Source organism: Oncorhynchus keta, unplaced genomic scaffold (assembly GCF_023373465.1).
Source record: "Oncorhynchus keta strain PuntledgeMale-10-30-2019 unplaced genomic scaffold, Oket_V2 Un_contig_2037_pilon_pilon, whole genome shotgun sequence".
NCBI classification, from domain to species: Eukaryota; Metazoa; Chordata; class Actinopteri; order Salmoniformes; family Salmonidae; genus Oncorhynchus; species Oncorhynchus keta.
Window position 1 is genome coordinate 75,001 of NW_026281971.1, and position 23,386 is coordinate 98,386.

A 23,386-nucleotide genomic window follows, 5' to 3' on the forward strand; every position below is an offset into this window, starting at 1 on the left:
TAAGCCCTGTGTTCCTCTGTTAACTAAGCCCTGTGTTCCTCTGTTAACTAAGCCCTGTGTTCCTCTGTTCCTCTGTTAACTAAGCCCTGTGTTCCTCTGTTAACTAAGCCTCTGTGTTCCTCTGTTCCTCTAAGCCCTGTGTTCCTCTGTTAACTAAGCCCTGTGTTCCTCTGTTAACTAAGCCCTGTGTTCCTCTGTTCCTCTGTTAACTAAGCCCTGTGTTCCTCTGTTCCTCTGTTAACTAAGCCCTGTGTTCCTCTGTTAACTAAGCCCTCTGTTCCTCTGTTAACTAAGCCCTGTGTTCCTCTGTTAACTAAGCCCTGTGTTCCTCTGTTCCTCTGTTAACTAAGCCCTGTGTTCCTCTGTTAACTAAGCCCTGTGTTCCTCTGTTAACTAAGCCCTGTGTTCCTCTGTTCCTCTGTTAAGCCCTGTGTTCCTCTGTTCCTCTGTTAACTAAGCCCTGTGTTCCTCTGTTAACTAAGCCCTGTGTTCCTCTGTTAACTAAGCCCTGTGTTCCTCTGTTCCTCTGTTAACTAAGCCCTGTGTTCCTCTGTTAACTAAGCCCTGTGTTCCTCTGTTCCTCTGTTAACTAAGCCCTGTGTTCCTCTGTTAACTAAGCCCTGTGTTCCTCTGTTAACTAAGCCCTGTGTTCCTCTGTTCCTCTGTTAACTAAGCCCTGTGTTCCTCTGTTAACTAAGCCCTGTGTTCCTCTGTTCCTCTGTTAACTAAGCCCTGTGTTCCTCTGTTAACTAAGCCCTGTGTTCCTCTGTTAACTAAGCCCTGTGTTCCTCTGTTAACTAAGCCCTGTGTTCCTCTGTTCCTCTGTTAACTAAGCCCTGTGTTCCTCTGTTAACTAAGCCCTGTGTTCCTCTGTTCCTCTGTTAACTAAGCCCTGTGTTCCTGTGTTCCTCCTCTGTTGTTCCTCTGTTAACTAAGCCCTGTGTTCCTCTGTTCCTCTGTTAACTAAGCCCTGTGTTCCTCTGTGTTAACTAAGCCCTGTGTTCCTCTGTTCCTCTGTTAACTAAGCCCTGTGTTCCTCTGTTAACTAAGCCCTGTGTTCCTCTGTTCCTCTGTTAACTAAGCCCTGTATTCCTCTGTTAACTAAGCCCTGTGTTACTCTGTTCCTCTGTTAACTAAGCCCTGTGTTCCTCTGTTAACTAAGCCCTGTGTTCCTCTGTTCCTCTGTTAACTAAGCCCTGTGTTCCTCTGTTCCTCTGTTAACTAAGCCCTGTGTTCCTCTGTTCCTCTGTTAACTAAGCCCTGTGTTCCTCTGTTAACTAAGCCCTGTGTTCCTCTGTTAACTAAGCCCTGTGTTCCTCTGTTCCTCTGTTAACTAAGCCTCTGTTCCCTCTGTTCCTCTGTTAACTAAGCCCTGTGTTCCTCTGTTAACTAAGCCCTGTGTTCCTCTGTTCCTCTGTTAACTAAGCCCTGTGTTCCTAAGCCCTGTGTTCCTCTGTTAACTAAGCCCTGTGTCCTCTGTGTTCCTCTGTTAACTAAGCCCTGTGTTCCTCTGTTAACTAAGCCCTGTGTCCCTCTGTTCCTCTGTTAACTAAGCCCTGTGTTCCTCTGTTAACTAAGCCCTGTGTTCCTCTGTTAACTAAGCCCTGTGTTCCTCTGTTAACTAAGCCCTGTGTTCCTCTGTTAACTAAGCCCTGTGTTCCTCTGTTAACTAAGCCCTGTGTTCCTCTGTTCCTCTGTTAACTAAGCCCTGTGTTCCTCTGTTCCTCTGTTAACTAAGCCCTGTGTTCCTCTGTTCCTCTGTTAACTAAGCCCTGTGTTCCTCTGTTCCTCTGTTAACTAAGCCCTGTGTTCCTCTGTTAACTAAGCCCTGTGTTCCTCTGTTCCTCTGTTAACTAAGCCCTGTGTTCCTCTGTTAACTAAGCCCTGTGTTCCTCTGTTCCTCTGTTAACTAAGCCCTGTGTTCCTCTGTTCCTCTGTTAACTAAGCCCTGTGTTCCTCTGTTCCTCTGTTAACTAAGCCCTGTGTTCCTCTGTTAACTAAGCCCTGTGTTCCTCTGTTAACTAAGCCCTGTGTTCCTCTGTTAACTAAGCCCTGTGTTCCTCTGTTAACTAAGCCCTGTTCCTCTGTTCCTCTGTTAACTAAGCCCTGTGTTCCTCTGTTAACTAAGCCCTGTGTTCCTCTGTTAACTAAGCCCTGTGTTCCTCTGTTCCTCTGTTAACTAAGCCCTGTGTTCCTCTGTTAACTAAGCCCTGTGTTCCTCTGTTAACTAAGCCCTGTGTTCCTCTGTTAACTAAGCCCTGTGTTCCTCTGTTCCTGTGTTCCTCTGTTAACTAAGCCCTGTATTCCTCTGTTAACTAAGCCCTGTGTTCCTCTGTTAACTAAGCCCTGTGTTCCTCTGTTAACTAAGCCCTGTGTTCCTCTGTTAACTAAGCCCTGTGTTCCTCTGTTAACTAAGCCCTGTGTTCCTCCTAAGCCCTGTGTTCCTCTGTTAACTAAGCCCTGTGTTCCTCTGTTCCTCTGTTAACTAAGCCCTGTGTTCCTCTGTTAACTAAGCCCTGTGTTCCTCTGTTAACTAAGCCCTGTGTTCCTCTGTTAACTAAGCCCTGTGTTCCTCTGTTAACTAAGCCCTGTGTTCCTCTGTTAACTAAGCCCTGTGTTCCTCTGTTAACTAAGCCCTGTGTTCCTCTGTTAACTAAGCCCTGTGTTCCTCTGTTAACTAAGCCCTGTGTTCTCCTCTGTTCCTCTGTTAACTAAGCCCTGTGTTCCTCTGTTCCTCTGTTAACTAAGCCCTGTGTTCCTCTGTTTCTGTTAACTAAGCCCTGTGTTCCTCTGTTAACTAAGCCCTGTGTTTCTGTTAACTAAGCCCTGTTCCTCTGTTAACTAAGCCCTGTGTTCCTCTGTTAACTAAGCCCTGTGTTCTCTCTGTTCCTCTGTTAACTAAGCCCTCTGTTCCTCTGTTAACTAAGCCCTGTGTTCCTCTGTTAACTAAGCCCTGTGTTCCTCTGTTAACTAAGCCCTGTGTTCCTCTGTTAACTAAGCCCTGTGTTCCTCTGTTCCTCTGTTAACTAAGCCCTGTGTTCCTCTGTTAACTAAGCCCTGTGTTCCTCTGTTAACTAAGCCCTGTGTTCCTCTGTTCCTCTGTTAACTAAGCCCTGTGTTCCTCTGTTAACTAAGCCCTGTGTTCCTCTGTTAACTAAGCCCTGTGTTCCTCTGTTAACTAAGCCCTGTGTTCCTCTGTTAACTAAGCCCTGTGTTCCTCTGTTCCTCTGTTAAGCCCTAAGCCCTGTGTTCCTCTGTTAACTAAGCCCTGTGTTCCTCTCTAAGTTCCTCTGTTAACTAAGCCCTGTGTTCCTCTGTTAAGCCCTCTGTTCCTCTTAACTAAGCCCTGTGTTCCTCTGTTAAGCCCTCCTGTTAACTAAGCCCTGTGTTCCTCTGTTCCTCTGTTAACTAAGCCCTGTGTTCTGTTCCTGTGTTAACTAAGCCCTGTGTTAACTAAGCCCTGTGTTCCTCTGTTAACTAAGCCCTGTGTTCCTGTGTTAACTAAGCCCTGTGTTCCTCTGTTCCTCTGTTAACTAAGCCCTGTGTTCCTCTGTTAACTAAGCCCTGTGTTCCTGTGTTAACTAAGCCCTGTGTTCCTCTGTTAACTAAGCCCTGTGTTCCTCTGTTAACTAAGCCCTGTGTTCCTCTGTTAACTAAGCCCTGTGTTCCTCTGTTAACTAAGCCCTGTGTTCCTCTGTTAACTAAGCCCTGTGTTCCTCTGTTAACTAAGCCCTGTGTTCCTCTGTTAACTAAGCCCTGTGTTCCTCTGTTAACTAAGCCCTGTGTTCCTCTGTTAACTAAGCCCTGTGTTCCTCTGTTAACTAAGCCCTGTGTTCCTCTGTTCCTCTGTTAACTAAGCCCTGTGTTCCTCTGTTAACTAAGCCCTGTGTTCCTCTGTTAACTAAGCCCTCTGTTCCTGTGTTAACTAAGCCCTGTGTTCCTCTGCTGAACCCTCCCAATTCACCTTGTCATTAGCATAACGATGGACCTTTCAGGGTCGTAACTGGACTCGGTGTCGTGTGGTGACTTCAGACAGGCGGCAGAGAGAGAGAGAGAGAAGTGGTTCGGACGGCCTACATAACTATTATGGTAGCGTGAGACGGGTCAGCACCAACCCAGCTGGGCGTTAGCCCCACCTAATGCAGTGAAACAACATAGTCCTGCCCATGTGGCGAATCAGATCACACACACCTGACCTCACTCAGCAAGACTTCAGTCCCTCTGAGCAGTTTAACGTTACACACATCACTAATACGATCTCTGAATCCTCCTTTATCCACACACACACCTCGTCACCTAGTGGCAAGCTATCTCCTATGTAGTGCACTACTTTGGCTTCTGGTAGCTCTGTGCAGTGTACTACGTAGGGAATAGGGTGTCGTAGGGCTCTGGTCTATCCCCTATGTAGTGCACTACTTTGGCGTCTGGTAGCTCTGTGCAGTGTACTACGTAGGGAATAGGGTGTCATAGGGCTCTGGTCTATCCCCTATGTAGTGCACTACTTTGGCTTCTGGTAGCTCTGTGCAGTGTACTACGTAGGGAATAGGGTGTTGTTTGGGACAAAGGTGTAGTATTTCTAGAACGGTTAGGGCGGTGTTGTCGGAGAACGTTGTTCTAGAACGATTAGGGCGGTGAGTCGGAGAACGTAGTTCTAGAACGGTTAGGGCGATGTTGTCGGAGAACGTCGTTCTAGAACGGTTAGGGCGGCGTGTCGTAGAACGACAGGTCATAAGGTCACAATGTGAAGGACGTCAGGCTGAATCCCATCTGCTAGGGTTAGGTGAGGCGGTCTGTCTCCTCCCACCTCTCCTCTCCTCCCACCTCTCCTCTCCTCCCAACTCTCCTCTCCTACCATCTCTCCTCCCCTCCCACCTCTCCTCTCCTCCCACCTCTCCTCCCCTCCCACCTCTCCTCCCCTCCCACCTCCTCCTCCCAGCTCTCCTTTCATCCCACCTCCTCCTCCCAGCTCCTCTCCTCCCAGCTCTCCTCCCCTCCCACCTCCTCCCACCTCTCCTCCCACCTCTCCTCTCCTCCCATCTCTCCTCCCCCCTCCCACCTCCTCCCACCTCCTCTCCTCCCACCTCTCCTCCTCTCCTCCCATCTCTCCTCCCCTCCCACCTCCTCCCCCCCCCTCCTCCCAGCTCTCCTCTCCTCCCACCTCCTCCTCCCAGCTCTCCTCTCCTCCCACCTCCTCCTCCCAGCTCTCCTCTCCTCCCACCTCCTCCTCCCAGCTCCTCTCCTCCCACCTCCTCCTCCCAGCTCTCCTCTCCTCCCACCTCCTCCTCCCAGCTCTCTCCCTCCCTCCTCCCACCTCCTCCCCTCCCAGCTCTCCTCCCCTCCCACCTCCTCTCCTCCCACCTCCTCCTCCCAGCTCTCCTCCCCTCCCACCTCCTCTCCTCCCACCTCCTCCTCCCAGCTCTCCTCTCCTCCCACCTCCTCCCAGCTCTCCTCTCCTCCCACCTCCTCTCCTCCCAGCTCTCCTCTCCTCCCACCTCCTCCTCCCAGCTCCTCTCCTCAGCAGGAAGCAGCTCGTCAGGTCAACAGCCATTAGTTCTGATTAAATAATAGAGGTGGTGAGATTTTAGTTGTCTGGGGGGGTTCTTGTTCTGCAGGTGCCGTGCAGCCTGGAGTATTGGGACGAGCTCCAGCACGCCTTCGTCCCCTACCGAGAGTTCAGCCTATCAGAGAGTAGCGCCTGCGAGCTGACCCTGCCCAGCCTGACGCTGACCAATGAGCAGAAGGATCTGGTGACCTCTGACCTGTGGAGGATCGTCCTCAACAACAACCCAGATGGAGGAGACGAACAGAGGTGAGGAGACGATTAACACGCTCTTCACACACCTGATTCTATGGTGTGTGTGTGTGTGTGTGTGTGTGTGTGTGTGTGTGTGTGTGTGTGTGTGTGTGTGTGTGTGTGTGTGTGTGTGTGTGTGTGTGTGTGTGTGTGTGTGTGTGTGTGTGTGTGTGTGTGTGTGTGTGTGTGTGTGTGTGTGTGTGTGTGTGAGAGAGAGAGAGAGAGAGAGAGAGAGAGAGCCAGTACAGTGCAGAACGATGAGCATCTCTGAGCACAAAAGCCTCTGTGTGTCAGTCCACATCTGGGAGGGACGGCGGGAGGGGTTGGGAGGGAGGGAGGAAGGAAGGGAAGGAAGGTGGGAGGTGGGAGGGAAGGTTGGAAGGCGGAAGGGAAGGAAGGTGGGAGGGAGGGAAGGTGGGAGGGAAGGCGGGAGGGAGGGAAGGTGGGAGGGAGGGAGGGAAGGTGGGAGGGAAGGAAGGTGGGAGGGAAGGCGGGAGGGAAGGTGGGAGGGAAGGTTGGGTGGGAGGGAAGGTTGGGAGGGAGGGAAGGTGGGAGGGAAGGTTGGGAGAGAAGGAAGGTGGGAGGGAAGTTTGGGAGGGAGGGAGGGAGGGAGGGAAGGAAGGTGGGGGGGGCAGTGGACCTGGCCCAGGTTCAGATCAACCGACATTTCCCAGCACACCAAGTGGCTGTCGGGGCCAAACAGATCCCATCCAGCTGACCTTGAGGGGGAGGGAGAACAACAGAAAACAGCAACTCCGTGAAAAGCCAAATATACATGTGCATTTCATTACAGTCTCCAGTTTCCTTTACTGTCAATGTGTGTCCCAATTGACAGCTTATTCCCTGCATACTACGGACCCTGGTCAAAAGTAGTGCACTACGTAGGGAATAGTGAGCAATTTGGGACGCCACCCCACCCCCAGGTCGTATGGTGGATCTTAGTAGCAACAAATTACACAGCCAATTAAGCTCAGTCCTCCTCCATGACACCTTGTTAATGTCCCTCCAGCCAGTCCTCCTCCATGACACCTTGTTAATGTCCCTCCAGCCCAGTCCTCCTCCATGACACCTTGTTAATGTCCCTCCAGCCAGTCCTCCTCCATGACACCTTGTTAATGTCCCTCCAGCCCAGTCCTCCTCCATGACACCTTGTTAATGTCCCTCCAGTCCTCCTCCATGACACCTTGTTAATGTCCCTCCAGCCCAGTCCTACTCCATGACACCTTGTTAATGTCCCTCCAGCCCAGTCCTCCTCCATGACACCTTGTTAATGTCCCTTCAGCCCAGTCCTCCTCCATGACACCTTGTTAATGTCCCTCCAGTCCTCCTCCATGACACCTTGTTAATGTCCCTCCAGTCCAGTCCTCCTCCATGACACCTTGTTAATGTCCCTCCAGCCCAGTCCTCCTCCATGACACCTTGTTAATGTCCCTCCAGCCCAGTCCTCCTCCATGACACCTTGTTCATGTCCCTCCAGCCCAGTCCTCCTCCATGACACCTTGTTAATGTCCCTCCAACCCAGTCCTCCTCCATGACACCTTGTTAATGTCCCTCCAGCCCAGTCCTCCTCCATGACACCTTGTTAATGTCCCCCAGTCCTCCTCCATGACACCTTGTTAATGTCCCTCCAGCCAGTCCTCCTCCATGACACCTTGTTAATGTCCCTCCAGCCCAGTCCTCCTCCATGACACCTTGTTAATGTCCCTCCAGCCCAGTCCTCCTCCATGACACCTTGTTAATGTCCCTCCAGCCCAGTCCTCCTCCATGACACCTTGTTAATGTCCCCCCAGTCCTCCTCCATGACACCTTGTTAATGTCCCTCCAGCCAGTCCTCCTCCATGACACCTTGTTAATGTCCCCCCAGTCCTCCTCCATGACACCTTGTTAATGTCCCTCCAGCTCACCGAAGGATAGTGGATAGTGTTCTAGAACAGGATAGTGTTCTAGAGTGTTCTAGAGAATAGTTCTGAGGTGAATACAGGACTGACTATAGTGAAATAGGTGCTGTTCTCCTCTCTCCCTCGGTCAGACCGGGAGGCAGAAGACATATAGTAACAACCTACTGGAAGTGTCTTTCTCCTCTCCCTCCCAGTGAGTCAGATTTATTAACTGTCAAACTTAATATTTCTTCATGTATCTCTTTACAGTTCTGACAGTGAGTCAGGTTCTCAGCAGGGTTCCTCGGGGTCCCAGCTTCTGCCCTGTGACCAGCTGGTGTCCCCACGGCGCTGGCAGCTTGTACCCGTGTCGACTCCTGCTTCGCCCCCTGGTCCGTGCCCTCCCTGGGCGTGTCTCTCACCCTGGCACAGATACAACTGCACCTCTACCACCACCTGGACCAGCTGGGCACAGGTACTGTAGCACCGCCTGGAGCAGCTGGGTACAGGTACTGTAGCACCTCCTGGAGCAGCTGGGTACAGGTACTGTAGCACCTGGAGCAGCTGGGTACAGGTACTGTAGCACCGCCTGGAGCAGCTGGGTACAGGTACTGTAGCACCGCCTGGAGCAGCTGGGTACAGGTACTGTAACACCGCCTGGAGCAGCTGGGTACAGGTACTGTAGCACCGCCTGGAGCAGCTGGGTACAGGTACTGTAGCACCGCCTGAGCAGCTGGGTACAGGTACTGTAACACCGCCTGGAGCAGCTGGGTACAGGTACTGTAGCACCGCCTGAGCAGCTGGGTACAGATACTGTAACACCGCCTGGAGCAGCTGGGTACAGGTACTGTAGCACCACCTGGAGCAGCTGGGTACAGGTAGTGTAGCACCACCTGGGTACAGGTACTGTAACACCACCTGGAGCAGCTGGGTACAGGTACTGTAACACCGCCTGGAGCAGCTGGGTACAGGTACTGTAACACCGCCTGGAGCAGCTGGGTACAGGTACTGTAGCACCGCCTGGAGCAGCTGGGTACAGGTACTGTAACACCGCCTGGAGCAGCTGGGTACAGGTACTGTAACACCACCTGGGTACAGGTACTGTAGCACCGCCTGGAGCAGCTGGGTACAGGTACTGTAACACCGCCTGGAGCAGCTGGGTACAGGTACTGTAACACCGCCTGGAGCAGCTGGGTACAGGTACTGTAACACCGCCTGGAGCAGCTGGGTACAGGTACTGTAACACCGCCTGGAGCAGCTGGGTACAGGTACTGTAACACCGCCTGGAGCAGCTGGGTACAGGTACTGTAACACCGCCTGGAACAGCTGGGTACAGGTACTGTAACACCACCTGGGTACAGGTACTGTAGCACCGCCTGAGCAGCTGGGTACAGGTACTGTAGCACCGCCTGGAGCAGCTGGGTACAGGTACTGTAACACCGCCTGGAGCAGCTGGGTACAGGTACTGTAACACCGCCTGGAACAGCTGGGTACAGGTACTGTAGCACCGCCTGGAGCAGCTGGGTACAGGTACTGTAACACCGCCTGGAGCAGCTGGGTACAGGTACTGTAGCACCGCCTGGAGCAGCTGGGTACAGATACTGTAGCACCGCCTGGAGCAGCTGGGTACAGGTACTGTAACACCGCCTGGAGCAGCTGGGTACAGGTACTGTAACACCGCCTGGAGCAGCTGGGTACAGGTACTGTAACACCGCCTGGAGCAGCTGGGTTGTTGCTATTTTCTCGTGTTTCATCTGAAGTCGTTCTCATACTACTGTCACTTTAGTCGTATATTAGATTCACTCACATCTCCTCTGTCCGTCTGTCTCCAGCGCCGTCACGTCGACTCCGCCCCTTCCTGCCGGACAGGAAGTTGCCCCAGGAGCAAGAGTACCTGGTCATCGGGGCACAGGAGCCGCGGCTGTTCCTCCGCCAGTGGAGCGGCGGCGGTAACGTCAGCGCCGCCCGGCTCTGCCAGGAGATCCAGTTCTCCACCGAGCTGGACTGCAGACTGTTGGAGTACCGGAACTTGACTTGGCTCTCCCTAGTGCAGCCGTTCATACTGCAGGGTCAGGCTGCGGTCACACGCTGCTCCAACAACGTCCTCCTGGACGGGAACGTCTTCGTAGACCCGGTCTTCATCAACATCAGCCAGAACACCGTTCACAGTCTGGATACAGCCCTACGGGGCTGGCAACAGGTGAGACTACTGGTATATACTGAGTTAGTCTAATCCTAACGTTCATCACCATCAGTCTGGCAACAGGTGAGACTGCTGGTATATACTGAGTTAGTCTAATCCTAATCCTAACGTTCATCACCATCAGTCTGGCAACAGGTGAGACTACTGGTATATACTGAGTCAGTCTAATCCTAATCCTAACGTTCATCACCATCAGTCTGGCAACAGGTGAGACTACTGGTATATACTGAGTCAGTCTAATCCTAATCCTAACGTTCATCACCATCAGTCTGGCAACAGGTGAGACTACTGGTATATACTGAGTTAGTCTAATCCTAATCCTAACGTTCATCACCATCAGTCTGGCAACAGGTGAGACTACTGGTATATACTGAGTTAGTCTAATCCTAATCCTAACGTTCATCACCATCAGTCTGGATACAGCCCTACGGGGCTGGCAACAGGTGAGACTGCTGGTATATACTGAGTTAGTCTAATCCTAATCCTAACGCTCATCACCATCAGTCTGGCAACAGGTGAGACTGCTGGTATATACTGAGTTAGTCTAATCCTAATCCTAACGTTCATCACCATCAGTCTGGCAACAGGTGAGACTGCTGGTATATACTGAGTTAGTCTAATCCTAATCCTAACGTTCATCACCATCAGTCTGGCAACAGGTGAGACTGCTGGTATATACTGAGTTAGTCTAATCCTAATCCTAACGTTCATCACCATCAGTCTGGCAACAGGTGAGACTGCTGGTATATACTGAGTTAGTCTAATCCTAATCCTAACGTTCATCACCATCAGTCTGGCAACAGGTGAGACTGCTGGTATATACTGAGTTAGTCTAATCCTACCGTTCATCACCATCAGTCTGGTAACAGGTGAGACTGCTGGTATATACTGAGTCAGTCTAATCCTAATCCTAACGTTCATCACCATCAGTCTGGCAACAGGTGAGACTACTGTTATATACTGAGTTAGTCTAATCCTAATCCTAACGTTCATCACCATCAGTCTGGATACAGCCCTACGGGCCTGGCAACAGGTGAGACTGCTGGTATATACTGAGTCAGTCTAATCCTAATCCTAACGTTCATCACCATCAGTCTGGCAACAGGTGAGACTGCTGGTATATACTGAGTTAGTCTAATCCTAATCCTAACGTTCATCACCATCAGTCTGGATACAGCCCTACGGGGCTGGCAACAGGTGAGACTGCTGGTATATACTGAGTTAGTCTAATCCTAATCCTAACGTTCATCACCATCAGTCTGGATACGGCCCTACGGGCCTGGCAACAGGTGAGACTACTGGTATATACTGAGTTAGTCTAATCCTAACGTTCATCACCATCAGTCTGGCAACAGGTGAGACTACTGGTATATACTGAGTTAGTCTAATCCTAATCCTAACGTTCATCACTATCAGTCTGGATACAGGTGAGACTACTGTTATATACTGAGTTAGTCTAATCCTAATCCTAACGTTCATCACCATCAGTCTGGCAACAGGTGAGACTACTGTTATATACTGAGTCAGTCTAATCCTAATCCTAACGTTCATCACCATCAGTCTGGATACGGCCCTACGGGCCTGGCAACAGGTGAGACTACTGGTATATACTGAGTTAGTCTAATCCTAATCCTAACGTTCATCACCATCAGTCTGGATACAGCCCTACGGGCCTGGCAACAGGTGAGACTACTGGTATATACTGAGTCAGTCTAATCCTAATCCTAACGTTCATCACCATCAGTCTGGCAACAGGTGAGACTATTGGTATATACTGAGTCAGTCTAATCCTAATCCTAACGTTCATCACCATCAGTCTGGCGACAGGTGAGACTACTGGTATATACTGAGTTAGTCTAATCCTAATCCTAACGTTCATCACCATCAGTCTGGCAACAGGTGAGAATACTGGTATATACTGAGATAGTCTAATCCTAATCCTAACGTTCATCACCATCAGTCTGGCAACAGGTGAGACTACTGGTATATACTGAGTTAGTCTAATCCTAATCCTAACGTTCATAACCATCAGTCTGGCAACAGGTGAGACTACTGGTATATACTGAGTTAGTCTAATCCTAATCCTAACGCTCATCACCATCAGTCTGGATACGGCCCTACAGGGCTGGCAACAGGTGAGACTACTGTTATATACTGAGTTAGTCTAATCCTAATCCTAACGTTCATCACCATCAGTCTGGCAACAGGTGAGACTACTGTTATATACTGAGTCAGTCTAATCCTAATCCTAACGTTCATCACCATCAGTCTGGATACGGCCCTACGGGCCTGGCAACAGGTGAGACTACTGGTATATACTGAGTTAGTCTAATCCTAATCCTAACGTTCATCACCATCAGTCTGGATACGGCCCTACGGGGCTGGCAACAGGTGAGACTACTGGTATATACTGAGTCAGTCTAATCCTAATCCTAACATTCATCACCATCAGTCTGGATACAGGTGAGACTACTGGTATATACTGAGTCAGTCTAATCCTAATCCTAACGTTCATCACTATCAGTCTGGATACAGGTGAGACTACTGTTATATACTGAGTCAGTCTAATCCTAATCCTAACATTCATCACCATCAGTCTGGATACAGGTGAGACTACTGGTATATACTGAGTTAGTCTAATCCTAATCCTAACGTTCATCACCATCAGTCTGGCAACAGGTGAGACTACTGGTATATACTGAGTTAGTTAGTAGTGAGGTGAGGTTCAGACCTTTAGGTTAGTAGAAGTGGTTGATTCAGACCTTTAGGTTAGTAGATAGGTGAGGTAAAGGACCTGCCTGGTGTGGTTGATTCAGACCTTTAGGTTAGTAGATAGGTGAGGTAAAGGACCTGCCTGGTGTGGTTGATTCAGACCTTTAGGTTAGTAGATAGGTGAGGTAAAGGACCTGCCTGGTGTGGTTGATTCAGACCTTTAGGTTAGTAGATAGGTGAGGACCTTTAAAGGTGAAAGGACCTGGTGTGGTTGATTCAGACCTTTAGGTTAGTAGATAGGTGAGGTAAAGGACCTGCCTGGTGTGGTTGATTCAGACCTTTAGAAAGGAACCTGCCTGGTGTGGTTGATTCAGACCTTTTAGATAGGTGAGGTAAAGGACCTGCCTGGTGTGGTTGATTCAGACCTTTAGGTTAGTAGATAGAGGTAAAGGACATGCCTGGTGTGGTTGATTCAGACCTTTAGATAGGTGAGGTAAAGGACCTGCCTGGTGTGGTTGATTCAGACCTTTAGGTTAGTAGATAGGTGAGGTAAAGGACCTGCCTGGTGTGGTTGATTCAGACCTTTAGGTTAGTAGATAGGTGAGGTAAAGGACCTGCCTGGTGTGGTTGATTCAGACCATTTAGATAGGTGAGGTAAAGGACCTGCCTGGTGTGGTTGATTCAGACATTTAGGTGAGATAGGTGAAGGACCTGCCTGGTGTGGTTGATTCAGACCTTTAGATAGGTGAGGTAAAGGACATGCCTGGTGTGGTTGATTCAGACCTTTAGGTTAGTAGATAGGTGAGATAAAGGACCTGCCTGGTGTGGTTGATTCAGACCTTTAGGTTAGGAGATAGGTGAGGTAAAGGACCTGCCTGGTGTGGTTGATTCAGACCTTTAGGTTAGGAGATAGGTGAGGTAAAGGACATGCCTGGTGTGGTTGATTCAGACCTTTAGGTTAGGAGATAGGTGAGGTAAAGGACATGCCTGGTGTGGTTGATTCAGACCTTTAGGTTAGTAGATAGGTGAGGTAAAGGACCTGCCTGGTGTGGGTTGATTCAGACCTTTAGGTTAGTAGATAGGTGAGGTAAAGGACCTGCCTGGTGTGGGTTGATTCAGACCTTTAGGTTAGTAGATAGGTGAGGTAAAGGACCTGCCTGGTGTGGTTGATTCAGACCTTTAGATAGGTGAGGTAAAGGACCTGCCTGGTGTGGTTGATTCAGACCTTTAGGTTAGTAGATAGGTGAGGTAAAGGACCTGCCTGGTGTGGTTGATTCAGACCTTTAGGTTAGTAGATAGGTGAGGTAAAGGACCTGCCTGGTGTTGGTTGATTCAGACCTTTAGGTTAGTAGATAGGTGAGGTAAAGGACCTGCCTGGTGTGGTTGATTAAGACCTTTAGGTTAGTAGATAGGTGAGGTAAAGGACCTGCCTGGTGTGGTTGATTCAGACCTTTAGGTTAGTAGATAGGTGAGGTAAAGGACCTGCCTGGTGTGGTTGATTCAGACCTTTAGGTTAGTAGATAGGTGAGGTAAAGGGCATGCCTGGTGTGGTTGATTCAGACCTTTAGGTTAGTAGATAGGTGAGGTAAAGGACCTGCCTGGTGTGGTTGATTCAGACCTTTAGATAGGTGAGGTAAAGGACCTGCCTGGTGTGGTTGATTCAGACCTTTAGGTTAGTAGATAGGTGAGGTAAAGGACCTGCCTGGTGTGGTTGATTCAGACCTTTAGGTTAGTAGATAGGTGAGGTAAAGGACCTGCCTGGTGTGGTTGATTCAGACCTTTAGGTTAGTAGATAGGTGAGGTAAAGGACCTGCCTGGTGTGGTTGATTCAGACCTTTAGGTTAGTAGATAGGTGAGGTAAAGGACCTGCCTGGTGTGGGTTGATTCAGACCTTTAGGTTAGTAGATAGGTGAGGTAAAGGACCTGCCTGGTGTGGGTTGATTCAGACATTTAGATAGGTGAGGTAAAGGACCTGCCTGGTGTGGGTTGATTCAGACCTTTAGGTTAGTAGATAGGTGAGGTAAAGGACCTGCCTGGTGTGGGTTGATTCAGACCTTTAGGTAGGTGAGGTAAAGGACATGCCTGGTGTGGTTGATTCAGGCCTTTAGGTTAGTAGATAGGTGAGGTAAAGGACCTTCCTGGTGTGGTTGATTCAGACCTTTAGGTTAGTAGATAGGTGAGGTAAAGGACCTGCCTGGTGTGGTTGATTCAGACCTTTAGGTTAGTAGATAGGTGAGGTAAAGGACCTGCCTGGTGTGGGTTGATTCAGACCTTTAGGTAGGTGAGGTAAAGGACATGCCTGGTGTGGTTGATTCAGGCCTTTAGGTTAGTAGATAGGTGAGGTAAAGGACATGCCTGGTGTGGTTGATTCAGACCTTTAGATAGGTGAGGTAAAGGGCCTGCCTGGTGTGGTTGATTCAGACCTTTAGGTTAGTAGATAGGTGAGGTAAAGGGCATGCCTGGTGTGGTTGATTCAGACCTTTAGGTTAGTAGATAGGTGAGGTAAAGGGCATGCCTGGTGTGGTTGATTCAGACCTTTAGGTTAGTAGATAGGTGAGGTAAAGGACCTGCCTGGTGTGGTTGATTCAGACCTTTAGGTTAGTAGATAGGTGAGGTAAAGGACCTGCCTGGTGTGGGTTGATTCAGACCTTTAGGTTAGTAGATAGGTGAGGTAAAGGACATGCCTGGTGTGGTTGATTCAGACCTTTAGGTTAGTAGATAGGTGAGGTAAAGGTCCTGCCTGGTGTGGTTGATTCAGACCTTTAGATAGGTGAGGTAAAGGACCTGCCTGGTGTGGTTGATTCAGACCTTTAGGTTAGTAGATAGGTGAGGTAAAGGACCTGCCTGGTGTGGTTGATTCAGACCTTTAGATAGGTGAGGTAAAGGACCTGCCTGGTGTGGGTTGATTCAGACCTTTAGGTTAGTAGATAGGTGAGGTAAAGGACATGCCTGGTGTGGTTGATTCAGACCTTTAGGTTAGTAGATAGGTGAGGTAAAGAACCTGCCTGGTGTGGTTGATTCAGACCTTTAGATAGGTGAGGTAAAGGACCTGCCTGGTGTGGGTTGATTCAGACCTTTAGGTTAGTAGATAGGTGAGGTAAAGGACCTGCCTGGTGTGGTTGATTCAGACCTTTAGATAGGTGAGGTAAAGGACCTGCCTGGTGTGGTTGATTCAGACCTTTAGATAGGTGAGGTAAAGCGTGCGTGCGTGCGTGCGTGCGTGCGTGCGTGCGCTCAGCTGTGACTAATCTGTGTCATACTGACCTAGTGCCAGCAGCAGATGTGAGTCAGGGGGAAAGAGAGAGAGAGGAGGAGGAGGATAGTAGAGTCTTTTAGGGGTGTGGAGGAGGAGGAGTATAGGAGAGTCTTGTAGGGGTGTGGTGGAGGAGGATAGGAGAGTCTTGTAGGGGTGTGGAGGAGGAGGAGTATAGGAGAGTCTTGTAGGGGTGTGGAGGAGGAGGAGGATAGGAGAGCCTTGTAGGGGTGTGGAGGAGGAGGAGGAGGAGGATAGGAGAGTCTTGTAGGGGTGTGGAGGAGGAGGAGGATAGGAGAGTCTTGTAGGGGTGTGGAGGAGGAGGAGGAGGAGGAGGAGGATAAGAGAGTCTTGTAGGGGTGTGGAGGAGGAGTAGGATAGGAGAGTCTTTTAGGGGTGTGGAAGAGGAGGGGAGGATAGGAGAGTATTGTAGGGGTGTGGAGGAAGAGGAGGGGGAGGATAGAAGAGTATTGTAGGGGTGTGGAGGAAGAGGAGGAGGAGGATAGGATAGTCTTGTAGGGGTGAGGAGGAGGAGGAGGAGGAGGATAGGAGAGTCTTGTAGGGGTGTGGAGGAAGAGGAGGGGGAGGATAGGAGAGTCTTGTAGGGGTGTGGAGGAGGAGGAGGAGGATAGGAGAGTCTTGTAGGGGTGTGGAGGAGGAGGAGGAGGAGGAGGATAGGAGAGTCTTGTAGGGGTGTGGAGGAGGAGGAGGAGGATAGGAGAGTCTTGTAGGGGTGTGGAGGAAGAGGAGGGGGAGGATAGGAGAGTATTGTAGGGGTGTGGAGGAAGAGGAGGAGGAGGATTGGAGAGTCTTGTAGGGGTGAGGAGGAGGAGGAGGATAGGAGAGTCTTGTAGGGGTGTGGAGGAAGAGGAGGAGGATAGGAGAGTCTTGTTGGGGTGTAGAGGAGGAGGATAAGAGAGTCTTTTAGGGGTGTGGAGGAAGAGGAGGAGGATAGGAGAGTCTTGTAGGGGTGTGGAGGAAGAGGAGGAGGATAAGAGAGTCTTGTAGGGGTGTGGAGGAAGAGGAGGAGGATAGGAGAGTCTTGTTGGGGTGTGGAGGAAGAGGTGGAGGAGGAGGATAGGAGAGTCTTGTAGGGGTGTGGAGGAAGAGGAGGGGAGGATAGGAGAGTATTGTAGGGGTGTGGAGGAAGAGGAGGAGGAGGTTAGGAGAGTCTTGTAGGGGTGTGGAGGAAGAGAAGGGAGAGGATAGGAGAGTATTGTAGGGGTGTGGAGGAAGAGGAGGAGGAGGATAGGAGAGTCTTGTATGGGTGAGGAGGAGGAGGAGTATAGGAGAGTCTTGTAGGGGTGTGGAGGAGGAGGAGGAGGAGGGGAGGATAGGAGAGTATTGTAGTGGTGTGGAGGAGGAGGAGGATAGGAGAGTCTTGTAGGGGTGTGGAGGAAGAGGAGGAGGAGGATAGGAGAGTCTTGTAGGGGTGAGGAGGAGGAGGAGTATAGGAGAGTCTTGTAGGGGTGTGGAGGAGGAGGAGGAGGAGGGGGAGGATAGGAGAGTATTGTAGTGGTGTGGAGGAAGAGGAGGAGGAGGAGGATAGGAGAGTCTTGTAGGGGTGTGGAGGAAGAGGAGGAGGAGGATAGGAGAGTCTTGTAGGGGTGAGGAGGAGGAGGAGGGAGGAGGAGGGGGAGGATAGGAGAGTATTGTAGTGGTGTGGAGGAAGAGGCGGAGGAGGAGGATAGGAGAGTCTTGTAGGGGTGTGGAGGAAGAGGAGGAGGAGGATAGGAGAGTCTTGTAGGGGTGAGGAGGAGGAGGAGTATAGGAGAGTCTTGTAGGGGTGTGGAGGAGGAGGAGGAGGGGAGGATAGGAGAGTATTGTAGTGGTGTGGAGGAAGAGGAGGATAGGAGAGTATTGTAGGGGTGTAGAGGAAGAGGAGGAGGATAGGAGAGTCTTGTAGGGGTGTGGAGGAGGAGGAGGATAGGAGAGTCTTGTTGGGGTGTGGAGGAAGAGGAGGATAGGAGAGTCTTGTAGGGGTGTGGAGGAAGAGGAGGAGGAGGATAGGAGAGTCTTGTAGGGGTGAGGAGGAGGAGGAGGATAGGAGAGTATTGTAGAGGTGTGGAGGAAGAGGAGGATAGGAGAGTATTGTAAGGGTGTGGAGGAAGAGGAGGATAGGAGAGTATTGTAGGGGTGTGGAGGAAGAGGAGGAGGAGGATAGGAGAGTATTGTAGGGGTGTGGAGGAAGAGGAGGATAGGAGAGTATTGTAGGGGTGTGGAGGAGAAGGAGGAGGAGGATAGGAGAGTATTGTTGGGGTGTGGAGGAAGAGGAGGATAGGAGAGTCTTGTTGGGGTGTGGAGGAAGAGGAGGATAGGAGAGTATTGTTGGGGTGTGGAGGAGAAGGAGGAGGAGGATAGGAGAGTATTGTTGGGGGTGTGGAGGAGAAGGAGGAGGAGGATAGGAGAGTATTGTTGGGGTGTGGAGGAGAAGGAGGAGGAGGATAGGAGAGTATTGTTGGGGTGTGGAGGAGAAGGAGGAGGAGGATAGGAGAGTATTGTTGGGGTGTGGAGGAAGAGGAGGATAGGAGAGTCTTGTTGGGGTGTGGAGGAAGAGGAGGATAGGAGAGTCTTGTAGGGGTGTGGAGGAGAAGGAGGAGGAGGATAGGAGAGTATTGTTGGGGTGTGGAGTAAAAGGAGGAGGAGGATAGGAGAGTATTGTTGGGGTGTGGAGGAGAAGGAGGAGGAGGATAGGAGAGTATTGTTGGGGTGTGGAGGAGAAGGAGGAGGAGGATAGGAGAGTATTGTTGGGGTGTGGAGGAAGAGGAGGATAGGAGAGTCTTGTTGGGGTGTGGAGGAAGAGGAGGATAGGAGAGTCTTGTAGGGGTGTGGAGGAGAAGGAGGAGGAGGATAGGAGAGTATTGTTGGGTGTGGAGGAGAAGGAGGAGGAGGATAGGAGAGTATTGTTGGGGTGTGGAGGAGAAGGAGGAGGAGGATAGGAGAGTATTGTTGGGGTGTGGAGGAGAAGGAGGAGGAGGATAGGAGAGTATTGTTGGGGTGTGGAGGAGAAGGAGGAGGAGGATAGGAGAGTCTTGTAGGGGTGAGGAGGAGGAGGAGGAGGAGGAGGATAGGAGAGTATTGTTGGGGTGTGGAGGAGAAGGAGGAGGAGGATAGGAGAGTCTTGTTGGGGTGTGGAGGAGAAGGAGGATAGGAGAGTCTTGTAGGGGTGTGGAGGAGAAGGAGGAGGAGGATAGGAGAGTATTGTTGGGGTGTGGAGGAGGAGGAGGATAGGAGAGTATTGTTGGGGTGTGGAGGAGAAGGAGGAGGAGGATAGGAGAGTATTGTTGGGGTGTGGAGGAGAAGGAGGAGGAGGATAGGAGAGTATTGTTGGGGTGTGGAGGAGAAGGAGGAGGAGGATAGGAGAGTATTGTTGGGGTGTGGAGGAGAAGGAGGAGGAGGATAGGAGAGTCTTGTAGGGGTGAGGAGGAGGAGGAGGAGGATAAGAGAGTATTGTTGGGGTGTGGAGGAGAAGGAGGAGGAGGATAGGAGAGTCTTGTTGGGGTGTGGAGGAGAAGGAGGATAGGAGAGTCTTGTTGGGGTGTGGAGGAAGAGGAGGATAGGAGAGTCTTGTTGGGGTGTGGAGGAAGAGGAGGATAGGAGAGTCTTGTTGGGGTGTGGAGGAAGAGGAGGATAGGATAGTCTTGTTGGGGTGTGGAGGAAGAGGAGGATAGGAGAGTCTTGTTGGGGTGTGGAGGAAGAGGAGGATAGGAGAGTCTTGTTGGGGTGTGGAGGAAGAGGAGGATAGGAGAGTCTTGTTGGGGTGTGGAGGAGAAGGAGGATAGGAGAGTCTTGTAGGGGTGTGGAGGAGAAGGAGGAGGAGGATAGGAGAGTATTGTTGGGGTGTGGAGGAGGAGGAGGATAGGAGAGTATTGTTGGGGTGTGGAGGAGAAGGAGGAGGAGGATAGGAGAGTATTGTTGGGGTGTGGAGGAGAAGGAGGAGGAGGATAGGAGAGTATTGTTGGGGTGTGGAGGAGAAGGAGGAGGAGGATAGGAGAGTATTGTTGGGGTGTGGAGGAGAAGGAGGAGGAGGATAGGAGAGTCTTGTAGGGGTGAGGAGGAGGAGGAGGAGGATAAGAGAGTATTGTTGGGGTGTGGAGGAGAAGGAGGAGGAGGATAGGAGAGTCTTGTTGGGGTGTGGAGGAGAAGGAGGATAGGAGAGTCTTGTTGGGGTGTGGAGGAAGAGGAGGATAGGAGAGTCTTGTTGGGGTGTGGAGGAAGAGGAGGATAGGAGAGTCTTGTTGGGGTGTGGAGGAAGAGGAGGATAGGATAGTCTTGTTGGGGTGTGGAGGAAGAGGAGGATAGGAGAGTCTTGTTGGGGTGTGGAGGAAGAGGAGGATAGGAGAGTCTTGTTGGGGTGTGGAGGAAGAGGAGGATAGGAGAGTCTTGTTGGGGTGTGGAGGAAGGTTGAAGACCAAACCTGATGCACCAGGAATTGTATTGAAATATTTCACAGTGTGGCAGCGTTGACCTTCAGATGGACATGCTGCCAAGAACATTCCTGCCCTCTGTTTCCCTTTTGGTTTCAGACAAAGTAAAGCTTGAATAGGGGTTCAACAGCCAAGTGTGGGTCTGGTAGATTCCACACAGCCAGCCAGGTGTGGGTCTGGTAGATTCCACACAGCCAGGTGTGGGTCTGGTAGATTCCACACAGCCAGGTGTGGGTCTGGTAGATTCCACACAGCCAGCCAGGTGTGGGTCTGGTAGATTCCACACAGCCAGGTGTGGGTCTGGTAGATTCCACACAGCCAGCCAGGTGTGGGTCTGGTAGATTCCACACAGCCAGCCAGGTGTGGGTCTGGTAGATTCCACACAGCCAGGTGTGGGTCTGGTAGATTCCACACAGCCAGCCAGGTGTGGGTCTGGTAGATTCCACACAGCCAGCCAGGTGTGGGTCTGGTAGATTCCACACAGCCAGGTGTGGGTCTGGTAGATTCTACACAGCCAGGTGTGGGTCTGGTAGATTCCACACAGCCAGTTGTGGGTCTGGTAGATTCCACACAGCCAGCCAGGTGTGGGTCTGGTAGATTCCACACAGCCAGGTGTGGGTCTGGTAGATTCCACACAGCCAGCCAGGTGTGGGTCTGGTAGATTCCACACAGCCAGGTGTGGGTCTGGTAGATTCCACACAGCCAGCCAGGTGTGGGTCTGGTAGATTCCACACAGCCAGGTGTGGGTCTGGTAGATTCCACACAGCCAGCCAGGTGTGGGTCTGGTAGATTCCACACAGCCAGGTGTGGGTCTGGTAGATTCCACACAGCCAGCCAGGTGTGGGTCTGGTAGATTCCACACAGCCAGGTGTGGGTCTGGTAGATTCCACACAGCCAGCCAGGTGTGGGTCTGGTAGATTCCACACAGCCAGCCAGGTGTGGGTCTGGTAGATTCCACACAGCCAGGTGTGGGTCTGGTAGATTCCACACAGCCAGGTGTGGGTCTGGTAGATTCCACACAGCCAGCCAGGTGTGGGTCTGGTAGATTCCACACAGCCAGGTGTGGGTCTGGTAGATTCCACACAGCCAGCCAGGTGTGGGTCTGGTAGATTCCACACAGCCAGCCAGGTGTGGGTCTGGTAGATTCCACACAGCCAGGTGTGGGTCTGGTAGATTCCACACAGCCAGCCAGGTGTGGGTCTGGTAGATTCCACACAGCCAGCCAGGTGTGGGTCTGGTAGATTCCACACAGCCAGGTGTGGGTCTGGTAGATTCTACACAGCCAGGTGTGGGTCTGGTAGATTCCACACAGCCAGTTGTGGGTCTGGTAGATTCTACACAGCCAGGTGTGGGTCTGGTAGATTCTACACAGCCAGGTGTGGATCTGGTAGATTCCACACAGCCAGCCAGGTGTGGGTCTGGTAGATTCCACACAGCCAGCCAGGTGTGGGTCTGGTAGATTCCACACAGCCAGCCAGGTGTGGGTCTGGTAGATTCCACACAGCCAGCCAGGTGTGGGTCTGGTAGATTCCACACAGCCAGCCAGGTGTGGGCCTGGTAGATTACACACAGTCAGCCAGGTGTGGGTCTGGTAGATTCCACACAGCCAGCCAGGTGTGGGTCTGGTAGATTCCACACAGCCAGGTGTGGGTCTGGTAGATTCCACACAGCCAGGTGTGGGTCTGGTAGATTCCACACAGCCAGCCAGGTGTGGGTCTTGTAGATTCCACACAGCCAGGTGTGGGTCTGGTAGATTCCATGATACATATTGGAATGAACCAGGCCCCGAGATCCTGATTGGACCAGGGGACAGGGGATGGAGTGAACTTTTAACCCATCTTTCCCCAGACAGGTCTACCCCCAGCCTCAAACCAACTTTACCCAGGCAAGCCTACCCCCAGCCTCAAACCAACTTTCCCCAGGCAGGCCTACCCCCCAGCCTCAATCCCATCTTTCCTCAGGCAGGCCTACCCCCCAGCCTCAATCCCATCTTTCCTCAGGCAGGCCTACCCCCCAGCCTCAAACCAACTTTACCCAGGCAAGCCTAACCCCCAGCCTCAAACCAACTTTACCCAGGCAGGCCTACCCCCAGCCTCAAACCAACTTTACCCAGGCAAGCCTACCCCCCAGCCTCAAACCAACTTTACCCAGGCAGGCCTACCCCCCAACCTCAAACCAACTTTACCCAGGCAGGCCTACCCCCCAGCCTCAAACCAACTTTACCCAGGCAGGCCTACCCCCCAGCCTCAAACCAACTTTACCCAGGCAAGCCTACCCCCAGCCTCAAACCAACTTTCCCCAGGCAGGCCTACCCCCAAGCCTCAATCCCATCTTTCCTCAGGCAGGCCTACCCCCAGCCTCAATCCCATCTTTCCTCAGGCAGGCCTACCCCCCAGCCTCAAACCAACTTACCCCAGACAGGCCTACCCCCCAGCCTCAAACCAACTTACCCCAGGCAGGCCTACCCCCAACTCCAAACCCAGCCTTCTCCCCTCTCTCCCTATCTTCTCCCCCTCTCTCCCTCTCCTCTCCCCCTCTCTCCCTATCCTCTCCCCCCCACCCACCCCCCGGGGTAGAGAAGATAGATCCATCGCTAGTTAAAGACAGATCAGGTTTTTGTTCCCAGCAGATGTAGCAGGGATCTGATGGCCCCGTACAGGAAACAGGGGCTTTGGGTACCGTCGTCGTTCCTTGATATATTTTTATTGTCTGTTTTTAATAATTGTCTTTTACCGCCAACTTCTGCGTGGGAAAAGGATCCAATTCCACGTGATTAGAAGTTTCTCTCCCGTCTATAATTACCGTCTCCAGTTTGTCACGTCTAGCGTAGATCTGTGTGACATAGAGAGGCCCATATATGCCTACGTAACCAGGACTAATGTGTGCACAGGGAGACCTGTCACTTTAAAAAAAACAGTTTATAACAAGCAGGGTTTTTATTGACTATCAACATATCTCAGGAGGTAATATTTGTCCACATAAAGACGTTTTTTTATAGAGAGCGAGAGAGAAGAGGACGGTGAAAGGATGAAGATGGCTGTATCGTGTAGCCTAATGAAGAGTCTCTGTTCACCGATACCGATCTTTAAAAGAAGGCTTAGCACGGCATCTTAAAGATGT

General features: G+C 51.3%; 1 protein-coding gene across 1 annotated transcript in view; it reads left to right on the forward strand.

Annotated features, from left to right (window-relative positions):
• Positions 1–9,838, forward strand: part of LOC127920718 (intermembrane lipid transfer protein VPS13B-like) — a 33,763-nt gene extending 23,925 nt beyond the window's left edge. Inside the window, exons 5-7 of the mRNA XM_052504754.1 lie at positions 5,613–5,809; positions 7,942–8,146; positions 9,504–9,838. Of these exons, the coding sequence (XP_052360714.1) occupies positions 5,613–5,809; positions 7,942–8,146; positions 9,504–9,704 (603 nt within the window). The 3' untranslated portion in view covers positions 9,705–9,838. The remainder of the gene's footprint in view (positions 1–5,612; positions 5,810–7,941; positions 8,147–9,503) is intronic.
• The last annotated feature ends 13,548 nt before the right edge of the window (positions 9,839–23,386 follow it).